This window comes from Plodia interpunctella, chromosome 15 (assembly GCF_027563975.2).
Source record: "Plodia interpunctella isolate USDA-ARS_2022_Savannah chromosome 15, ilPloInte3.2, whole genome shotgun sequence".
NCBI lineage: Eukaryota > Metazoa > Arthropoda > Insecta > Lepidoptera > Pyralidae > Plodia > Plodia interpunctella.
The window spans coordinates 3,333,342-3,355,573 of record NC_071308.1 but is presented as its reverse complement, the minus strand read 5'-3'; the positions used below and the strand labels follow the sequence as shown (position 1 = coordinate 3,355,573).

The following is a 22,232-nucleotide window of genomic DNA, read 5'->3' as shown; positions in this document are numbered from 1 at the left end:
CTTACATATATTAATTTTTTAATCTTATCGCATTACATATCAGAATAATCAAGATAACTGCGGATATTGCTACTGGTAATGTTGAATGTTGTTTATTTTTTTATATGTAAGTACAAGAACAATATACACATTTATTGCAATACTTTTCCTTGGGGATTCAATCTTCTGGAAATTTGGGTTACTAAAATTTCCAGAAGATTGAAACCCCAAAGTAAAATCGGTAAATTTCCGCAAAAGAAACGAATAAGAAAGAATTATTTAATTATTAAATAAGATTAAGAATTTGACGAATTCGAGCTTGCACAATTTATCTTATTTTTTTATTTAAAATTCATTTTATTACTCCGGTTTTATGTGAAAGAAGGACAAACAAGCACACTTTATTATTTATAATACTTACAATATTAGTCGAGATTAGTGAAGGTTTCGCGGGCATAGATGCAGTTGACATCCCAGCATATCTTGATATAGATGTAATATGACGTCTATTTATCTGATAGAGTTTACAGTATATTGGTGACCAACACACGCCCACGAACATCACACGTATAGAATTATGTAATATCACGTATCACGTACTGGTACAATCTCATACGTAATATACCTACTTCAAGCGGCTTTGCAGTATAAATATCTGATTTTTGTGTATGGTTAAGAATAAACCAATTTATTAGCCTCCAAAATATTACTAATTATGATAGTAATTTACGTTAACTTGAAAAAAATCAACCATTGTTTTGTCAAGCTTATTTCTGTAAAATTTATTTAAAGAATAATTATAATAATGATTAAAACAGCAGTGATTCGCACGAAGATACTGGCATTGCAATCATCAATGGTGCGTCCACCGAAAAAGTTATGAATGCAAACAGAGATTGCGGTGCCTGCAGCAAGGAGGAGAGGGAAACGCGGAGAAGTTGCAGAGTTACAGCCCGGTGCGTGGAGGCCGGGCCCGATGCAGCTGGCGTAGGCCATGATGTGCGGGATCTGGCTCTGCTCGTACAGCCCCGCGAACATGCGGTAGTGTGGCCCGCGGGCGAATACCGCCACGTCGTCTCCGCCGTGGGTCTCATTTTTCAGCGGTACCTCAGCGTGGAAAGTCCACATTAACTGACCTGAAAAAAAAATAGTCATCGAAAAAACTAGGATTCTAAAAGCTTATTTATTACGAATGCGAAAGTGTTGTCTGTCTGACACTTGTCTCACTCACACGGATGATATGTAAAAGATATAATTAATAACACAAAGTTAAATTAAACAGAGGCTACCATAGGCGGAGCCGCGGCAACAGATAATTGATGAATAATCATTTAAACATTTTTGTCTATGAGGTGTGCTTGTTTATGCCAACTATGTATTAGATTTTCCTCTGAAACTTCGCACATGAATTTCATGAGTTAAGTCACAAATAAATATAAATACATAAACAAACAGTCAGAAAATAATCTGACCTATAAAAAGAGTAGTAGATATAAGTACATAATTAATTTCCGTTTACCGAATTTTGCCTCTTTCGTGATATCAGTGCGGACACCACTAACTTGTCGTCGCGCTCCGCGGCCAGTAGTATATGAGAGAGTCATGTATGGTATATTATTAGCATCTTTTTGACCAGAAATGCCAACTATAGAACTACCACGGGCAGAATACCCATTGAAAGCCATAACATGAGAGTGATCAGCAGTTACAACAATAAGAGTATCATTTTCGGGTAACTTTTCACCAGCCATTTGAACGGCTTTATCGAATTCAAGTGTTTCATCAAGTGCAATATGTGCTTTATTCTTGTGGTGAGCGTGATCTATACGCCCCCCTTCTACGAATAGGAAGAATCCTTTCTCATTACGACTCAGCATACGGATTGCTATATCTGCCATCTCGGTGAGTGTGGGTTCTGTCTCCTGATTTGCTTCAACATTAAACTTCATATGTGAATTTTCAAAAAGCCCTAATAAATATTCAGGCGGTGTGTCAAACTGGCTTCTCAGTTCATTTCGATTCCACACATAAGCATAGGACACGTTACGATCAATTTTATCCTGCCGCCATTCTTCGATCAAATTGCGACCATCTTGTCTCTTCCCATATATACCCTCTTCGTCTAATGTCGTTTTTGGAAGAAATCCGTTCCTGCCGCCGCCCAATATTACCTGAAGTTCGATAACAGATTTAATCTAATCCTAATCAAAAGTAGGTACCTAGAACTCTAGAACTGTAAAACTACGCTATAATTTAAACTTTACAGATTGACGTTCTATGTTAATGTAACAGCAACAAATGCAGAAATAATTAAGCTTCTTTTTTCACGTACCTAATTTGCTGTTCGATAAGTTTATTAATTGAAGAGTACGGAAAAGGACAGGAGAATTAACCAAATAAATTAATCATAATTGTTAAAAAATGTGGACAAAATCAAGTACATAATGAAAACTACTTAGAGTCAAAACTATATGTCACAATTATTTGAAATTGGACTTCCTGTTTACCTTGAACATCTTGCCAGGGTTAGAATTTACGAGTTGCTGCGCAATATCAATGCAGTTTACTGGATCCTTAGAGTCTACATCTCGATTGGCATAGGCTTCCCAATTTCTGCTGGCGCTTTTAGCATAGCTGCCGGCGGGCGAAGCGTGCGTCACTCGCGTTGTTGTTACTATACCTGGATCATGGAGAAACATTTTAAAACTAGGGACAAGCTTCGTTTGTCTATATTTAAAATAAGTATCTTTTGTTCAATGTGGAGGGAATTTAGAAGCAAATGTTGTTTTAATTTAAAAATATTTTCACCCGTGTATTCACGGGTAGTACCCGTGAATACACGGGTGAAAATATCTTTATATATTTTATTATCATAAATTTCTTTTTTTTTACTTTCTTTTTTATTATCATAAAATTTCTAAATAATATAATAATTAAATAAAATACTTTTTTTTTGCAAGTCAAAAAGAAATGTGAAGGCACTATTTTTTCAACTCGTGCAAAAATACGCAGTCTTGTTATCTGTGTTGATAGAATTTATAACTGTTGCATTATGAAAATGGGTTATGATTCTCAAATAATGATTCACTTACCAACATCTTTGCCAGCGGCCAGGGCCCAATCAGCTATGGACTGCACACGATTACCCTCAACGACCGACGACTTACAATCACTTTTTTTGACAGCAGCCGTCACTCCAAGAGTTCCGTAGTTACCCTTTACACCACAGAGATAGGCGGTAGCCGTGCATGAAGAGTCAGGAATTTGCTGGTTCACGCAGTATGTCTGAAAGTCAATTATACATCTAGCTTTTGTTAGAATATTTCGACTATTTAGCGATAAAAGAAGTTGGAAATCATATTCCAAAAGACAAACAAAATACCTTCACTAAACCGAGTGCAGGGAAGCTCTCAAAGTACAGTTCCGCTTCTTCGCCAGTTTTTCCATCCCTTTGCCCCTTCAAAATTCGAGCCGCAGCTATGGTCTGAAGCGACATGCCATCTCCTAGGAATATGACAAGATTGCGAGCTACATCCACGTCATGGTCACGAATACTGCGCTTTTTGATTGCAGTCTGGGCTTCGTTGATCCAATAATTAGCTGAGTATTCATCAGGGTTGATGGGAGGTCCATTCCGCAATGCAGCTGGCGGTTCTGGATGATCTCCCACGACCACCACCAGTAGAGAGAGAAACAGGACTTTCGACTTCATTCTAGGCTCTAAATTCAAAATAATGATATGCCTTTAACAATATAAAATTTCTAATATCACGTTAATTATATTATAATGTACAATTAATGCAACTTATATTTATCACATTCAGTATTCTTACTCATTAACTGTAAGGCGGACTTATTTATGTACAGCCATCGAACTTACCTTTGAGTTCTCAGCACCAAGACTACACAGAGGCAAAGATAGAAATTCTAAAGTCGTTTATTTTTACTTTTATACTTATATTACATAAACATATTATTTAGCTTACACATATGCGATACAAAAAGAAAGGCATCAGCCGATTAACTAGGTATGTGACACAAGACAGGAGTACCTAATATTCAGGTTGGCTTTGTTGTCCGTTATTTTCTTATAATTTCGAATTTTATTTGTATTTGTGTTCAATGTGAAAATTTAATTTTGACCCTTTTTTGGTCGAAGTAATATTTGAGATGATTTTTTTATTATTACTGTTTGTTATCACAGTAATATAAATAATATTTAAAATATAGGTACATCAATAAAAAAATCTTAGGTACAGCAACTGAGTTCAATACTGACAGTTATGGATTTATAATATCATATTAGTTAATATAATTTTGGCAAGAGAAGCGAAAGCAAATAAAAGAGCTGTGACATGTATGGTGGTGGCAGCGTTGCAGCCGGGTGCGTGGAGGCCGGGGCCGATACAGCTGGCATAGGCCATGACGTGCGGGATCTGGCTCTGCTCGTACAGCCCCGCGAACATGCGGAAGTGCGGCCCGCGCGCGAACACCGCCACGTCGTCCCCGCCGTGAGTCTCTTCATAGAGAAGCACGTCGGCGTGGGAACGCCATCTTAGCTGACCTAAGAAATAGTAAGCTACTGTCAAGGCAATTTTAATGTTATCATGCTAGATAAATAAACTATTTATTGCACTATTTACAGAAGAATATTCAAAGGAAAATGAATACAAAACTTAGGACTTATCGCAAAAGCAATTTCTTCCAGACAACCTTTGCGTGGAAAGAAAAAAGAAGGGAATCAAGAATGTGCATTACTTAAAATATTTTTTTGTTATTTATAGCTATTTTATTTAGAAACACCAGATATCCTAACATCATAGAAGACTGTAGACACAGGATGTTTAATAAAGTGCGCTAAAATCGCATTTGTAAAGTAACATACAACAAGTTTACTTACCAAAATCAGTTTCTTCTCTGATATCGTCTCTGATACCATTGCCTTGTGTACCACGAGCACCAGGACCATTCGTGTAGGACATAGTCATGAAGGGCATTCCGTGGCTGTCGGGTTGATCAGATAAGCCCACAATGGAACTTCCACGAGCGGTGTATCCATTGAACGCCACTACATGAGAATGATCAGCTGTTACAACTGTCAAGGTATCATCTTGAGGCAGCATCTCCGAAGCCTTTATAACGGCTTTTTCAAACTCAAGTGTTTCATCTAAAGCAAGATACACATAATTGGCATGATGAGCCTGGTCAATGCGACCGCCTTCTACAAACAAGAAGAATCCTTTCTCATTACGGCTCAACATCTTGATTGCTATTTCTGTCATCTCCTCGAGAGTAGGCTCTGTGGTTGCATTTGCTTCCAAGTGGTACTGCATATGTGTATCCTCGAAGAGACCTAACAAATATTCAGGTGGAGAGTCAAAATGGTTCATCAGTTGATCTCTGTTCCACACATACGAGTGAGAAAAATCACGATTAGTCTTGTCCTGCTGCCATTCTTCGATGAGATTGCGGCCATCGGATCTTGTTCCTACATGGCCCTCTTCATCTATAGTTGAATTTGGTAAGAATTCGCGTCTTCCTCCACCCAGGATTACCTACAAGTACACATATTTGTATTATATTTTTATGATTTTTATTCTTAGTAAGTAGTTAGTAATTATTATAACTATTCTAAATAAATGTAAACCTTCTTAGTATGACTCAAAAATCAATCCAATTGAAATAAAAAATATCGTCCAAGCGGTCGTATGTACTAGGCAGTCAAGTGTTTAGTTTCAGTTACTTTCATTTGGTAGAGATTTGAAATCTTATTTTTTACGTTGTATACAAGTTACTACTAGTAAAATTATTAAGTTACATGTCATAATACCTATGTGTTCAAAATCAAAAGTGTAAAGTAATACCTTGAACTGTTTCCCAGGGTTCATTTGTACTAGTTGTCTCGCAATGTCGACACATTTGTCTGGATCTTCAGAATCCGACAAGACTTCAGCATCATTTTCCCAATGCCTATTAGAGCTTTTAGCGTAGGCTCCAGAAGGAGAAGCATGCGTCACTCGCGTGGTCGTCACTATGCCTAGTTAACAAAAAGCCATAACAATTTCATCTTACAATTGAACTTACATAAATAGCGATATAGAGGCATATCTATACATATGCAATATCAGTAATAAATCGCACGTATTATTATACGTTTATATATTTATGGCTGTTACCCTTACAACCGTTTAATTTTTCTTAGCGTTTGAATTCAGCAGATCTCATATTTATGACCTAGATTATCAGCACACTAAATCAAGATACAATAAAATGGAACGACTTCATACCCACATCCCTGCCGGCGGCTAGGGCCCACTCAGCGATGGACTGTACTCTATTAGCCTCAAGAAGCGAGGCTTCGCAGTCATGTCTACTGACGGCTGCTGTCACTCCAACGGTGCCGTAGTTGTTCTTCACGCCACAGAGGTAAGCGGTCGCCGTGCAAGTAGAGTCAGCGACTTGGTGATCCACGCAATATGTCTGCAAAATTATCAAATTACTTAGTACCAAAATAAACCTCAAACCGATTTATATAAGAACCATTTGGCATGTTCACTGCTCTTCATGAACTATTTCAATATATAATTCCTTTTCACTTCCTTTCATCTGACCTTCTTAAGATTGCAAGGCGTGTGAGTAACCAACTAAATATATCAATATACAAACTGAAAATTTAAATCCATACCTTGACCAAACCAACACCCAGGAAACCTTCGAAGAACAGTTCCTCTTCTTCGCCAGTGTTACCTGCCCTTTGCCCCTTCAAAGTTCGTGCAGCAGACATGGTAGGTATGGACATACCGTCGCCCATAAACATGATGAGGTTGCGAGCAACATTCTGGTCTGGATCATGTTGACTGCGTTTCTTTATCCCAGACTGGGCTTCATTAATCCAGTACTCCGCTGTATATTCAGCAGGGTTAATGGGAGGTGTGTTTCCTCTCGCCACTGGAGCCTCAGGGTGGCGGGCTGCCCCCAAGGCGAATATCAGTAATGAAATCAAAGCTTTCAAGAACATTTTTACAAACTACTTTAATCTCACTGCCGCATTACCTTTATTAGCTATACTATCTTATCTCTAAATGTTTATATAGGCTATAGGCATACTACGTGACGCCCACGTGTCCGTCTAGGTGAGCAAATGAAACTGCCATATGTCTCCTTCGTCGACTTTATCTAAAATGTTTTATTGACATGATTATATTAATATAACTTTTGTCTGATATAATTTTAAGCATGTTCTCCATAATCCCAAATGTAATTTCTATAAACAAACAACAGAACTTTAAAATGTTTTACAATAGTCTCTCAGTACGGTAATATTTATCTCACGTTTCTATAATTGCACAATTTCTTTGGAACATTAAAATATAAGTTTTGTGTTCCTAGTAGATACGAGTATTTTTTTGTTATATTTACTACAACCAATAATGTATACGTTTATTAATAAACGTTACGTAAATAATATCGATTTAGTAACTAAAAGCCTAGTCCAAGTTTTCAGTTCCATTAACCATTACAAAACACCTACTATACCGATAATTGCAAATTATATAGCTACCCCAATTTGTATGCAATGCAACAACTGCCTTATTATTGGTCCAGCAGCGCTCGTGTCATTGACCGGGATGTTCTGGGTTAGAATCCTAATTAAACCCTCCGATTGCACAAGTGAGCTCTCCTTGATATTGTGAAGTGAATTTTTGTACCTATAAATAATGTTTAAATCGCCTAGGGATCTGTAATTCTCGTTTTTGTAACAAGGATTGGAAGGTACTGGTTCCCATTTAACGGGCTGTTCAGGAATTACATCGTAATCATGGGTGACAAATAATCCAGATAAACATGTTATAAGGTGGCTTGCACCAGTTAACTTTGACGTTAACTTTAACTTTCTGCGCAAATTAGAGTTAACATCAAAGTTGACTGTTGCAACGTACCCTCGACTACGACTCGTGCTACTGTTAACTGTACCGATTAAACTTGTAATCCACTTGATAAGAAGAATAGATATATATTATATACGTATAAGATAATTGAAATTTATCACTTATTGACGTCAATATACTTTTCAACTAAGATTAAGCAATTAATTAGTTTTATTTAATCTTCTATCATTGAATATATTGAAAGCTATGACAGCAAAGTATTGAAATCATTGCGTATAAAATGATCGGTGTATCTATGTATGTAGCAGACTATGAGCAGACTTGAACAATAACAGAACTCTAATATATTTATATTAAGTATTGACTTTATTTTTGGCTCTTTTTGTTATAAAAACCCATATAGAAATTTCTTGAGACAATATTTAAATAAATAACAAGAGTTTTTTTTTTTGTTAATATCATAAGATAACTAGCTTACTAATCAGACTTATACATAGAAAATATTTGATAATAATAATTTCGTCACAATCATTTCTTCTTAATCTTGCCTATAAAATATGGTTAACGATATAAAGTTGATAATAGTAACGAACAGAGGTAATAGACCCGTGATGTTTACAGGGGACGCACCGCTGCCAGCGTTATCGGAGCTTTCATCGCCGTCCGTGCTGCCGTCATTCTCATCATTTTCCGCGTTCTCGGCGTAACAGCCTGGCGCGTGGAGGCCCGGCCCTATGCAGCCGACGTAGGCCATGACGTGCGGGATCTGGCTCTGCTCGTACAGCCCGGCGAACAGGCGGTAGTGCGGCCCGCGCGCGAACACCGCCACGTCGTCCCCGCCGTGGGTCTCACTGCCAAGAGGTGCTTCTGCGTGCGCACGCCATCTCCACTGACCTGAAAGTTATTTATTGCTAAATATTTTACATTTTCAATTGAATTCACTATTGATGAGATTACATAGCTTGATCTGCAGATAGATATTTGAAGAAAAGCTATGTAATCAAAAGTGTGACATCCATGATAGCTTCAAAAAAATCTTTATAAACAATTCAAAAGATTTTACAACAGAAATCTTTCGAATTAAATTTAAATCTAAATTTAAGAATTAAATTTAAATCTTTTGAATTGTTTTTGAAGATTTTTTTGAAGGTGAATAACATTAATTCCAAGTTTTTTTATTATTATTTATTTCATTCAAAACTTTTACAATAAGTACATAATAATAATGCTTTCCTTAAACCACGATTAATATATTATAATTAATTTATTATTACATACCAAAGTTGCTATCTTGCCTGATGTCATCACGGATACCATTGACCTGTTTGCGAGCGCCTGGGCCGTTTGTGTAGGAGATGGTCATGTAGGGCATTCTGTTATTATCTGCTTGATCTGACAAGCCCACAACTGAGGTTCCGCGTGCACTGTATCCGTTAAAAGTCATGACATGAGCGTGATCAGCAGTTACAACAATCAGTGAATCATCTTCAGGCAACAATCCAGCAGCTTTTTGTACCGCTTTTTCGAACTCAAGTGTTTCATCAAGAGCGAGATGCACATAGTTATCGTGGTGAGCGTGGTCTATACGTCCGCCTTCCACAAACAAAAAGAACCCTTTCTCGTTTCGACTCAGTATACGGATTGCTACTTCCGTCAACTCCTCCAGAGTTGGCTCCAATATTGGATCCCCTTCCAAGTGGTATGGTAAATGAGAACCTTCAAAGAGCCCTAACAAATATTCTGGTAGAGAATCAGAAAGGTTCCTTAGTTCTTCTCTATTCCATACATATGCATACGACAAATTGCGATCAACCTTGTCTTGTTGCCATTCTTCAATCAAATTGCGATCATCAGATCTCCTTCCACGTGTACCCTCTTCATCTCTTATCGTATTTGGAATGAACTCTCGTCTTCCTCCACCCAAAATTACCTAAAAAAGCAATCGATTAAAGACACCATGCTCCAACTACTTTTATAAATAATTAATATAAGAAAAATTATCAGGATCATTACGATAGAAGCTTTAAAAAAAAGCTATCTAATATTTAACCAGTATTAACCACAATAAAACACTGAAATACCTTGAACTTATTGCCTGGGTGACTGTGCACGAGCTGCTGTGCAATATCAATACATTTTTCAGGATCTTGATTATCAGCGATTACTTCAGCATTATTCTCCCATCCTCGGTTGGCAGTCTTGGCATAGGTTCCTGAAGGAGAGGCGTGCGTAATCCTGGTAGTCGTCACTATACCTATAACACGAATAAATAATTTGATCTAATGGCCCCACGCGGCTTCACTCGGGTAACTTCACTTCGCTAAATTAAAAATGCCTAAAGTTTTGATAAATCTTTTTTTGCCTAAAATGCACTGAAAAATGAAAGATAAAAATCATTTCACTTACCAACATCTTTGCCGGCGGCCAGGGCCCAATCAGCGATGGACTGTAGTCGGTTTGCTTCAATCAGCGAGGCCTCGCAGTCACGTCTACTGACGGCTGCTGTCACTCCTGTGGTGCCGTAGTTGTTCTTCACACCACACAAGTAGGCGGTCGCCGTGCACGCAGAATCAGGAATTTGTTGGTTCACGCAGTATGTCTGAAAAAGATCAATTCGGTATAAACTGCAAGGTCAATTCGGTAGTATTTCTATTTTATTAGTATATATATAGTTTTTGTATATAGTTTTTTTATTAGTATTTCTTAGATGAAGATCTGAGCACTAATGGTGTTATAATCTATGGACGATTTCGTAATAGGAAAGACTTCTTTTTTTATTGTATTAACACGGTATTGTGACTTATATAATGATTATCATATCATTATGTATTTTTTTCTCAAATTACTTCGAATAATCATTAGGTAACAGAAACTGGGGCATTCTTTTGCTAGATAGACAATTTACACTTTTATTTTGTATCTTTTTCATTGCAATGTATTTTCTGAAATTACGTTCAATACCTAGAAATATATAAATTGGAAATATATTCGTGATAAAAAAAATTAGATAATTGATAAAGTATTTAAATTAAATATAATTATAATAAATAAAATAATAATTTAAAAAGTAAAGTATATAGGATAGATATAAATAGTAGAGGATTAAATTAGTAGGTATATGGACGTACAAAATCGTTAATCAGCAATTCTAATATCTCTATCCAAAGTTCTTTACGTCGTCGCGTCAGTACGCTTATCTGCCGGATTAGATTCCAGTCCCCAGCTTACAAAAGGGGTGTGTGAAGTGTGACTGGCGAATGATACTGTCATTGGATAGTCTACACCTGGGGAAGTCTTGGACTATGGACTTATGGAAGTGCACTCAAAAACATTTCGCTTAAAAAACCTTCTGATCCGAAAATCATTTCAGTGCGGCAGTTGTTGTTGTGCTGGCTATATTTTACAATTTGGGTAGATTCAGTTTACAAGTTAGTAGGTATCATGTCTTTATATCTTACGGGATAAGCAAAATCAATAGTTGGTAAACTCGAAGCCAACTATATGATAAGCTTATTAAAGTTATCTCAGGAGGAGAAGTAGCTAGCACACTATATAATAATTTTTTGCTCTCATAAAATCATAAAAGATATAGTTGTGTTGGAGGGAATTAAAAGTGCCTACCACAACCTGCCTGCCAGGTAAGCCTGGCATAACCAATTGAACTGCTGATATTTAATTGAGGAAGGCTGTGTTATCTGTGATAAATCGAAGTCTGCTTAGGTCGTTGAAATTAAACGAGCCTCTACTTATGCTGATATTCTAAAACAAAATTCTTGTAACTAAGTAGTCATTTACAATTCTATTGTGGCAATCTTAGTATGAAAAAATTTTTGAGCTAGCATTGTGGACCAGGCTATTGCCTAGTCTTTAGGAGCCTGGATCTTTACAGCTTTGTCAAGTTTTTTTTTAAAGTCTTATAAGACCTTGACGACGTTGAGATGAGCTCAACCCTACAGATCGATTTGTTTTCGCCAAAAACATAATACCTACGCAGCATTTTTAAACAATTATTCCCAACAAGTTCAGCATACCAAATCACACAAAACAGGCACCTACCTTCGCTAAACCAACCCCGGGGAAGCTTTCGAAGAACAGTTCATCTTCTTCCCCAGTTTTTCCGGCATTTTGGCCTTTGAAAGTTCTTGCCGCAGCCAGGGTAGGTATGGACATGCCGTCTCCCAGGAACATAATGAGGTTGCGCGCCACATTCTGGTCGGGGTCGCGTTGGCGCTGGAAGCGTTTCTCTATGGCTGCCTTGGCTTCATTGTACCAAAAGTCTGAGGATAATTCGGCAGTGTTGATGGCCGCTGTGTTCCGTCCCGACGGCGCCTCTGGATGGCGGCCGCAGGCCACAACACCCACCAGAAAGAGGACGAGGACTTTCGACAACATTTCCAAATTCTGCAACGAGTCTACCGCCGCTCTACTCTTTATTATACTTACCCTATCTAATCTCCTTACGTATCTGTCCAGAACACGATGTATGCAGCACGCCTCGCATGATAGGTGAGTGTGTTAGTAACAGGGTGTTCGAAAAATGTTGCCATCACTTACATACTTCGTTGTTACGTTAATATAACTGTCCGAATATAAGTTTCCTGCAGATGTGCTGACCAATTTTAATGTAGTAGCGCATTGAGCAACATAAATGTATTTATTTTACCCTCGCAATTTTCCCGGAAAAATCAATGTAAAATAACCCGGTATATAAGCTATCTTCGTTCGTACGAATTCCAAGTAATTCGGTCCAGCATTTCATAACTCGACTTTCCTACGGGACTCTCATATTTTTTCCGTAATAAAAAGTATGTGAGATGTTATGGCTGTACTTATGATACCTTCCGAATGTCAAGCAAACCGACCCAGTAGTCATTATTTGACTTTCCTATGGGAACCCCTAATATAAAGAAAGGAGGGAATAAAATAATTTCTTTTGGAAAATATTAGCTACAGCTAAGATGTTAACCTTAGGCATATACCAAATTTCTAGTAAATCGGTCTGCTAGATTTCGCGTGATATGCGTTCAGACAGACAAAAATTTTAGAAATTGCTGATATATAATCTAAATTTCCAATAAATATACAATGTACAAATTTGACCCTTCTTCATTTTTATAATAAGTAATAATAGACAATAAAACAATGTTTATCATATCCCGAACACAGTGTGTTGAGATGTACTCGTATTAAATCACACTCGTAACTCCTTTAATTATTCGTTAAACAGGGTTTATATATATTGAGGAAATAGACCCTTATTTCGCCTTATGATATGTTTATCTAAATCGAGATTAAGCGACCAAGGTTTTCTACATATAAGGGTACAAGGTTTAGTTGAGACAATAATTAGGGCGTCTTCGAACACACTACAGTGTGTTTGAAACTAACAATAAATGTGATCAGCATTTTTATTTAAAAAAAAAGAAAATCTCTTCAATTTGTCTAAGAAATCAATTAGTTTATTTCGAGTTCTTTCCTTTTCCATTTGAGCTTAGCTGCGCTTGATGTCCAGAGGATTCCTGCGAACTCGGAGACATTTTGTAGATAATAATAGTTAATGGGCATTATACTGAGAGAGACACAAACAGAAAAAAGCAAATCACCCTTCGAGCCTGGAGAAAATAAAGACAATTTAGAAACAATAGGAAAACAATCGGGCCGGGCGAGAACTGAGGGGTCAAAACATATGTGAAAACAGTTGCTACTATTATTTTCCCACTATGAGAATCGAAACCAGAACCACCAGATGGAAATATTTGCCCCGTTTATAGTGGGATATGAAAACAATTGGTTTTCCAACCAATATTTCTGTTACGAAAACGTCCTGTCCCATTATTATTATTTGCAGAAGCTTGTACCACTGATGTCGAAGAATATAACACCGATGTTTCGCTCAAAATCTCTGAAGCTGTGGATGGTAAAAACGCGGTGCATCAATAATGCACCCCTCTATTTTGTTGATTGATTATGTAAATTATTTGACGATAAAGCAGCTAATTAATATGTGTTCTTACTAATTCTACTCACGTGAATCACCTGATTCCGATGTGCGTGATGCGTGTATCGATAAACTTATTAAAATGTTATGTATGTACATTATGTAATGTTTGTTTGTTTGTAATAACTTTGTTGCACGAAAATAAATACATTAATCAAAATGAATCCAAGAAAGATGTACAATGTAATTATTTAAAAATAAAAAAAAGTTCTTTATTTTGTATTTGTATTGTTTTTTCGATGTGAGTATTATTATTATCGTGTAATCGGGTCCGTTGTGTTGAGTCGCACGTCAAATATAGGTAGAGTTGCCAGACATCCCCTGAGGTTAAGATTTTTCACTCCAGAATTAGCTTTGTCCCGCTTTTTTGTATTTGCAGTCAAAAGCAAAATAAACACGAAATGGGTTATTTAAATATTCCTAAAAATAATACCCGTGCCTTTTTCAAGATAAATGAACTTTTAATAAATAGTGAGAAAATACATAGTAAGCAATATTCCAACCCTAACAAGGAATATTATCGCAATCCTAAACAGGGCTATAAAAATGATACTGAAGTTTATGTCCCTACAACGTTTATCTACAAGAGACACGCCGCGGGCCACTGTCCATTAGACATAATCAAGCTCATGAAGAAAGCTAATTTCATAACACCGCGATAAAGAATGTTTTGTTTTTCCAAACGCATAAAATTTTGAGATAACCTTTTCAGCATGGTTTTCGATTTTTGGCCACTTTTTTAAAAAAGTAGACGGGTTTTAATCCAAGCAACATATTTGTTTTCGAAGTTTTATCAAATCTCCTCCGTATAACTACCTAATTATCCTCAATTTATAAAAAGTAAGTTTATAAATATACTATATATAGTACTTGTTTTCTTCACACATTTCACGAACTAAACTTTTTACGTAATACTTAACAAGACAGGCTACTTTACAGGCCCTTTTGTTCTATCGTTCACCACTCAACCTTGGGACTGGTTTTCAAGTTATTAAACGGTTAATCCTTCTTAATCCTGACTGATGTTGTTATTGTGTAGTCGCTCGTAATTGCAAATTTTGTATAGAGCTTCACCCAGAGACAAACAATTAAATCCCTGATTAACAAACCCCTGCCTAAGTAATCGAGTATTGGGTTTTGTGCAAATATCTGGCGAAAAAAAAATAAATCATGATATTTAATTGTCTGGCCGTTGAGTAATTCGTTCCTGCGCACCCTTTTTAAAGCGGATATGGCGTTGATCGATCAATTACTGTAATTTTAGTTTTATGGCTGGAGGCGCTCGGCAGTGTCAATTCAATACCTCTACGTATATCATCGAGCTTATTGTATTGATTAGGGTTGTCATTTATAGAGAAAAAGTATATATTTTACAAGTTTTTGTTCAGTTTCAGTTCTGTTTTTTTTTTACAGACCAACATCGGGACAGGTGAAACTAATAAAATCACCTACTGCCGCTTGTCCAACAGAGTTTACATTTTTCTCGTCACTTTGGTTTCCATGACTATGTATTATTATGATAAGCACGATCTAATGGTGCATCCAGGATCGGATCCCAATGAGGGAATTACTAAACGGCTTATTGCACGGACACGATTTTTTTATCACGTATTAAATGCAACAAGATCTATGTGAAGCATGTGTCAAAAATGACATTTTAGAAAGAAAACTTGATATTTTTTTCTTATTTGAGGGCTTTTTCGACAACAAGTGTCATGAAATACTTATTTAAATGAAAAATAATTTAAAATAACGACAACAGAAAGTTACTCGATTTGGAAGGGCCCCGCGCGGTAATCAATGCATTTTTTTAAAATAAGGATTTTGACAATCGGAAAATGTTTTATAGCACCGTGGTAAGGTAGGCTTTGTCTTCTTTATGGTCAGATTAGCTATTTACGTATGTGTACTTATCAGTTAAGTAAGACGTAGTTATCTTATCTGTCACTATATAACAAATATATAATGTAAGTTCTTCTAACTGATAATTAAATAAATATAGGGATTTTTTTCATTTTCCTGTCTTTTCATAATAATGTCCTCCATATATTTAATGTATTCTTCTCTCCACTATATAGTTAGTACAAACAAAGTTGTACTAACTATATAGTGCTTCCCGCTGTCTGTCTGTCACTATGAATATACCTTTAGATCGTTAAAACTACGCAACGAATTTTGATGCGAGTTTTTTTAAATACATAGTGTGATTCCCGAGGAAAATTTGGTGTATAATTTATCATAGTTTTACCTGAGCGAAATCGGGACAGGCAGTTATATCCGTAAATGTGAAATTTTGATTGTTTCTTTGCCTTTTTCAAATCAAAATGGATTGATCAATCAATGTGATTTTTTGTGTACATAGTTGGAAAGGTGGAAGCTACATTATGCCACGGGCGGAGCCAGGAGCAACAGCTAGTTTTTAATAAATAACTATTTCAAGAAAATAAAATTAGAACACAGATGTGTGCCAAATAAACTAAAAATCAAATGCGCAGACTGGAAAAGTACCTGAATCGAGGGAAGCCTACTATTGTAAATGCGAAAGCTTGTGAGGATATATGTGTGTATGTTTGTTACTCTTTCACGCAAAATTGGAAATACGGATTATTATGAAATTTGGTACACGGGTAGAATATATGACCTGGAATAACATATAGGTACCTTACTTTTTATCTCGAGATTTTCACGGGAGCCAAGTTCAGGGGCGCAGGTAGTGCAGTATAAATTAGAGATCCTTCACATAGGCTATGCAGCGTTCTCAATTCCACCAATAATCTCACCCCTGTAACTCATCCCTACAGATAACGTGGCTTTACAGTTTTGTAACTGTTGGCTCTGTCTACCCCGTAAAGGATAAGACGGGATACTGTATATGTACCGAGGTTAGTAGATATTCTCATTTAAATATAAATCTCAATCTCAATTATAATAATTTTGACAATATCATACAAAATATATAGACGTTATGTGTTTAAAGCCCATCGAATACTTACTTGGCTTGACTCAAGTTTCACGTCACGACCCACATCACTTATTTTGGCTGCTATGTTCAAGAGATATGTTATTTTTCTCAGTCTGGTATATGTCTGCTAAAAATATATAGATAAGAGAAAGTTATCATATGTATGGAGCTTGTGGTTTCTATACTAGAATAGAACCACTCCACGACCGCCCGGGAATATCGTACGAAGCGACTGAGGGTAATGAAATAGTGATTATTAATCATTTACCGTCTAAAATATTGAATGCCCTATACAGCGCACAAACAAAATCTCGATGATTTCTAATGTAAATATACTCGTAAATCTATTTCGCTTGATAAGATAAAAATATTAATTTTTGATTGTTATCACCCATTGTAATCCAAACTAAACGTGAATTCCAAATTTTAACTCAATCAGCTGAAGTTATCTGCCTTAAAAATAGAGTAGTAAGATTCCACTAATAAATACCTATAGTTAGATCTTGTAAGATATAAGCATTAGATAGGATGTGCTATACATCGTGTTATTAGTGGTTTTCCACAAGGGGAGATTTGAAATCCGATCTATCTTGTAACCCGACACTCTGCTCTGGGTTATCTACCCCTGGAGGTATTTATTTTTACACAATATATTTTTTTAGAGTGTACTGTTTAGTTAGCTCGAACTACAGTAGATATTAAATTACCTATTGACTCTCTTAAAAAATGCTCTAAGATTATTATTTATTAGCTTTTTCCCGCGTAATCTCAAGCGTCCGCTAATAACTTATTATTGTCAATATCTCGAGTTCTAAGTATCGCGATAAAACCTATTCCAGATTTAAAGTTAGACTATTCTATATACAACTGTGAAAACTAAATCAAATCCTATCCAATAGCAGTAGCAGTTTTTACGTGATGCAACATACAAAATTTCTAAAAAACAAATATTTTGGCTTCTATTAGTCCCATGAAGACCCCTATAATTATTTTCCTCCTATGTACTACGGTGACCTTTTTTTATCAGATGGACTACATGCCTGCCTGTTTGACAAAATATTATTAATAGAATGACCCTACATTATTGATCGAAATTTTTACTCGAATACTCGTACTTCGATCACAAAGAAACAGTGGAAGTACAGAAAGGAAAGTCCTATATGAGTTGGCCGGACTCTCCTGCTCCACATAGCTGGTGTTGCCAGCATGACGGCGCCGAGCCGTCTCCCGTAACTAGGTCAAGGCATCTATTTTCGACGTGGTTAATACATACATGCAACCGCCTAAACTAAAACTTGTCAGCGTTACCGATAAATGCCTATTTTAGTTGTACGTACCTAATTGTAGTAAGTGGTACTTATAATGTCCGAAGCTTTTTCCTTTCATTATTTACGTTCCGCAGGAATTTCGGGATGAAATTTCCCTCGGTATGTGTCATTCCAGGTCATATTATAGTAACATATTGTAAAAGTTGATCAAGGGAAAAGGCCATGCAGGTAACTGCTGCTCTGTCTACTATTATATATTCTACGCTGAAATTTCATCGAAATCCGCTTAATACATTTTGCAATATCTTTACATATTATAAATCAAAGTCCTTTGCCGCGTCTGCCTGTCTGTCTGTTCGCGAAAAATTCAAAAACCACGGCACGGATTTTTATGCGATTTTCACCAAAATAAGTGTGGTTCCTAAGGGAGGTTTAGGTGTATAATTTATTACGCTTTTACCCGAGCGAAGCCGGGACGGGCCGCTAGTTGAGTATAAAAAACATCCAAACTTTCATACTTAATTAAGCCTACGATAGAATAATACCTATGTTAAAATAATATTGATAAAGCATGAATGAACGAATAACTAACAGCGTGAAAATAATAATTAGAAGCGCAAGTTACATAGATTACCTATTTGGAGAAATGTCACAATGAATGGAATAGAATTGCTTTTTGCTGTGCACCGAGATGGAAGCACCAGCTTGAATTTGATTCTAAGGGTGAGTTGCACCGTCATATTTGACGTTGATTTTGACCTGATACACCACTTTCTGATAAAATATCATATTATAATCGGACAGATAAAACTAACCGCTAGATAGATCCTGCCTGATTTGATTGGCCAGCTAGCCCTATGCAACACTTGGGAAACAGGCTATCCGATATTTTATCAGCAAGCGGTGAAAGAAGTCCTAAATCGAGTTGAAAAAAAAATATATATTTAACTACCAAACCATGTTTATTTTCAACGAAAGACTGAGTTTATAATCTTGTTTAACCCTAAAGGCAATCATGAGATACAACATTGTCACAACAATTTCATCGAAGGTTGTACTGTATGGATGGAATCTTTCCTAAAAGCTCATCTAACACGATTTGACACATCCACTGAGGCTTGACACCTTTTCCCAAGAAATGTTCACCATCAGAAGGGTCTTCTTACCCTAGTCACTATTGCCCGTAAAAGCCACTCGTATCAACGTACGCGTAGGTAGTATTAAACACTTTGTTTACATAGACAGATAAATCTATAGACCCTGTTTGTATAATGTCTTCCATTTCGCTCATACAAAAAAAAAATACATATGAACGAAATACATGAGATGAAACTGATATTGTCCCTCATCACGTGGCCGGTCCAATCTGCCATTTAGTGTTAGATTAACCGGATACAGCCGGTAATTTTAGAATCTCTATTCGACGCTTGTCCATCGTCTATTTTATAGTCTTCGTTTAGCACATTTCCATGTAAACCGTTCTAATGTGACAAGTAAGCGCAACTTATATCTAAAGTTGCAGCGAGCGAGGATGAAGTTGAACTGTGAATTGGTTTTCATGCCGTTTAGCGACACACTTCGCTCTTTATTCCACTTTGAATACTGTAATCACTCGGACTTGACAAACGAAAGCCAGCTTTTTAAGAATTCATAGAGATCGTTAAATGATTTGTTGGTAGGAATGTTTTCTTTTAATCTATTATTTATTTATTTATTCAAACTTCATTTAAGTACTAAGATAGTACAAATGACGGATTTACTGCTAAAACATTTACCAGTCGACCTTCAGAAAAACTGAAATATTATTAATTTTTTCCTATAATTATGTAATTTTACTGACATTTTATCAATAAATCGTTTTGTTTATGTATTCGTTCGAGTGAATTTAAAACAGTTATTTGACTTACAAATCTAATAAAACACAACAGTGGTTGTAAAAATGTACATACGTAAATAATTAAACGTATTATTTTAAAAGCACAACATTTTACGGTACTACGGTGCTACGGTAATCTTGTGTGGAAAATCGCAAATTTTGTGCTATCTATTTTTCACACGAATACACTACACCTATAGAACTATTTTTGTACCAATGTATTTTATGTGGTGGTTTGGCTCTGGATAACAATAAACTGAGTTGTTTATGACTAGCGTATTTATAACGTTACATACTATTTTAATTTTATATACTGATGCTAATATTGCGGAAGTTTGAGCGTCATATAAAAAAGAAGAAAATGAGTCATGCTTGTGTTTTTGTCATCAGCTTATTTATTTAAGAATGTACATTTGCTACTAGCTGCGTCGCAGAGCTTCGTTCTCATGGAAATTTCAGGATAAATAGTACCCTATGTGTTATTCCAGGTTATAATGTACCCGTGTACCAAATTTCATAACAATCCATCCAGTAGATTTTGCGTGAAATAATAACAAACATACACACATACATCCTCACTTCGCATTTCTAATATTAGTAGGACTTACATGTCACACCTCAAATGACTTAAACTGATAAATAATTAAACTGAAAAAAGGTAGGTAAATAAATGAAACAGGAAATCCATAAATTAAAGAGTTACAAGATTACTAACAAGTCATCATAAATACGAGTAGTAGATTTTATAAACGGCAGTATTATAAAAATACATCTTATCCTATAAATAAAAGTGACACAAAATAAAATATGAATGCGATCTATTTTTACAACTAACATTTCTAACACACTAACATTTGAAGATATTTACAGAGTGAAACAAACATTACGCCAACACTCACCGTAGATGCTCAAAATATTTTCAAAGACAAAGATTTTATTAACTAAATAAACTAAAACACTCAATCAGTATTCGCTGGATCATAGTGACAAAGATTGAAGAGTTTCTCGCAGGAGCAGTGAGCGCGCGAGGCGCACTGTACCCGTTGCACAATCATTTTACTGAAAATCTTAACTGAAATGTTTTAAGCATAGTAGGTGAAAATACTGGAAATGAAATCTAGATGCGCAGAAAATGTAGATGGATTTCTTAAATATGACTTAGGTTCTAAATGAATGGAGATTGTATAAGTAGCTACTTGTATAATGACAGCATGTGGCAGCTTCCTTGCTAAGTAAGTCTTGCTAAGTAAGTATACTCGTATAGCGAGGAAATGCTGTCAGCATTCTCGGAACCCTGCCTCAATCAGAAGCGCTGGGCAAAACATTTAATTTGTAAACTTATGATTTATATTTTAGTTTTAATATTTATTCCTTTTTCTTGTTTTATTAGTGTTGTAAATATATTATATGTATAATAAGTGAAAAATATATCATAAAATTGAACAATGTGATATGTGTGACATGATATTAGTTGGAACGCGCTAATCTCTGAAATTAGTACCTAGGACTAGAACTCGTATTTTCTTTCAAATATTTATGTATATTTCAAAGTCCCGATATCCCCATGGACACCAGCAGTCGTAAAAGTTAGTCTATCCATATACTTCCCGACCCAAAGGAAAACTTTTCTTGTATGAAATAAGTGCTGTCATTTTCTCTCATATGCCCTGAATACTTTTAGAAGTTATTTTATTTATTTATTTAGGCACATCAATAACATAAATACAATACAATCACATTTTACATATTGATAACTTAACCTTAAGTGTTTACATTTATGACAGACGTGCATAACATTTTGTTTATCATGTATAAAATGCCCGGAAGAATCTATGATATAATGCGTATGTCAAACTCTCGTAGTTCACATTTTCTCTCATATTTGGTTCATAAAAAAGATACCATTTAGCTCGTTAACTAAGTATAATGATTTTTATTCATAATCTAAAGACTGTATGAAAACCGCTTAAATCAGAGAGAGATATACTAATATACTGCCAAAATTATAATTTTTTGTAATTTTGTAAGTACTATTTTGGTTTTCTGTGTCAATTTTTTATAATTCAATTAATAATGTAAACTACAACATATCACACAATAATTGAAATTGCATGCTATCTTAGTAATCTCGTTTAGCATATAGAGAGGCCTAACACTAAACTTGATTTGTTAATCCGCAATGCTCAAACAGAATACCATATATTCCGTGTGTGTTGTACCAGATGTTTATGTCTGCAAGACCGTACCTAGGCATAACGAC

At 35.9% G+C, this 22,232-nt stretch overlaps 3 protein-coding genes across 3 annotated transcripts; all 3 read right to left on the bottom strand.

Moving 5' to 3' along the window:
* Positions 1-230: 230 nt before the first annotated feature.
* LOC128676196 (membrane-bound alkaline phosphatase-like) lies at positions 231-4,000 on the bottom strand. Its single transcript, XM_053756199.2, has 6 exons — positions 3,860-4,000; positions 3,362-3,699; positions 3,072-3,264; positions 2,487-2,659; positions 1,499-2,150; positions 231-1,115 (listed from the first exon to the last, which is right to left on the bottom strand). The coding sequence occupies exons 2-6, from the start codon at positions 3,689-3,691 to the stop codon at positions 766-768; spliced, it is 1,698 nt and encodes a 565-aa protein (XP_053612174.1). The 5' UTR covers positions 3,692-3,699; positions 3,860-4,000; the 3' UTR covers positions 231-765.
* LOC128676197 (membrane-bound alkaline phosphatase-like) lies at positions 3,899-6,997 on the bottom strand. Its single transcript, XM_053756200.2, has 5 exons — positions 6,665-6,997; positions 6,267-6,459; positions 5,844-6,016; positions 4,880-5,534; positions 3,899-4,543 (listed from the first exon to the last, which is right to left on the bottom strand). Exons 1-5 carry the CDS (start codon positions 6,995-6,997, stop codon positions 4,269-4,271), a joined length of 1,629 nt encoding a protein of 542 aa, XP_053612175.1. The 3' UTR covers positions 3,899-4,268.
* Positions 6,998-7,136: 139 nt separating this feature from the next.
* On the bottom strand, positions 7,137-12,392 carry LOC128676195 (membrane-bound alkaline phosphatase-like). The gene is made up of 5 exons (XM_053756198.2): positions 11,925-12,392; positions 10,275-10,467; positions 9,950-10,122; positions 9,147-9,798; positions 7,137-8,762 (listed from the first exon to the last, which is right to left on the bottom strand). The coding sequence occupies exons 1-5, from the start codon at positions 12,258-12,260 to the stop codon at positions 8,407-8,409; spliced, it is 1,710 nt and encodes a 569-aa protein (XP_053612173.1). The 5' UTR covers positions 12,261-12,392; the 3' UTR covers positions 7,137-8,406.
* Between the last annotated feature and the right edge of the window lie 9,840 nt (positions 12,393-22,232).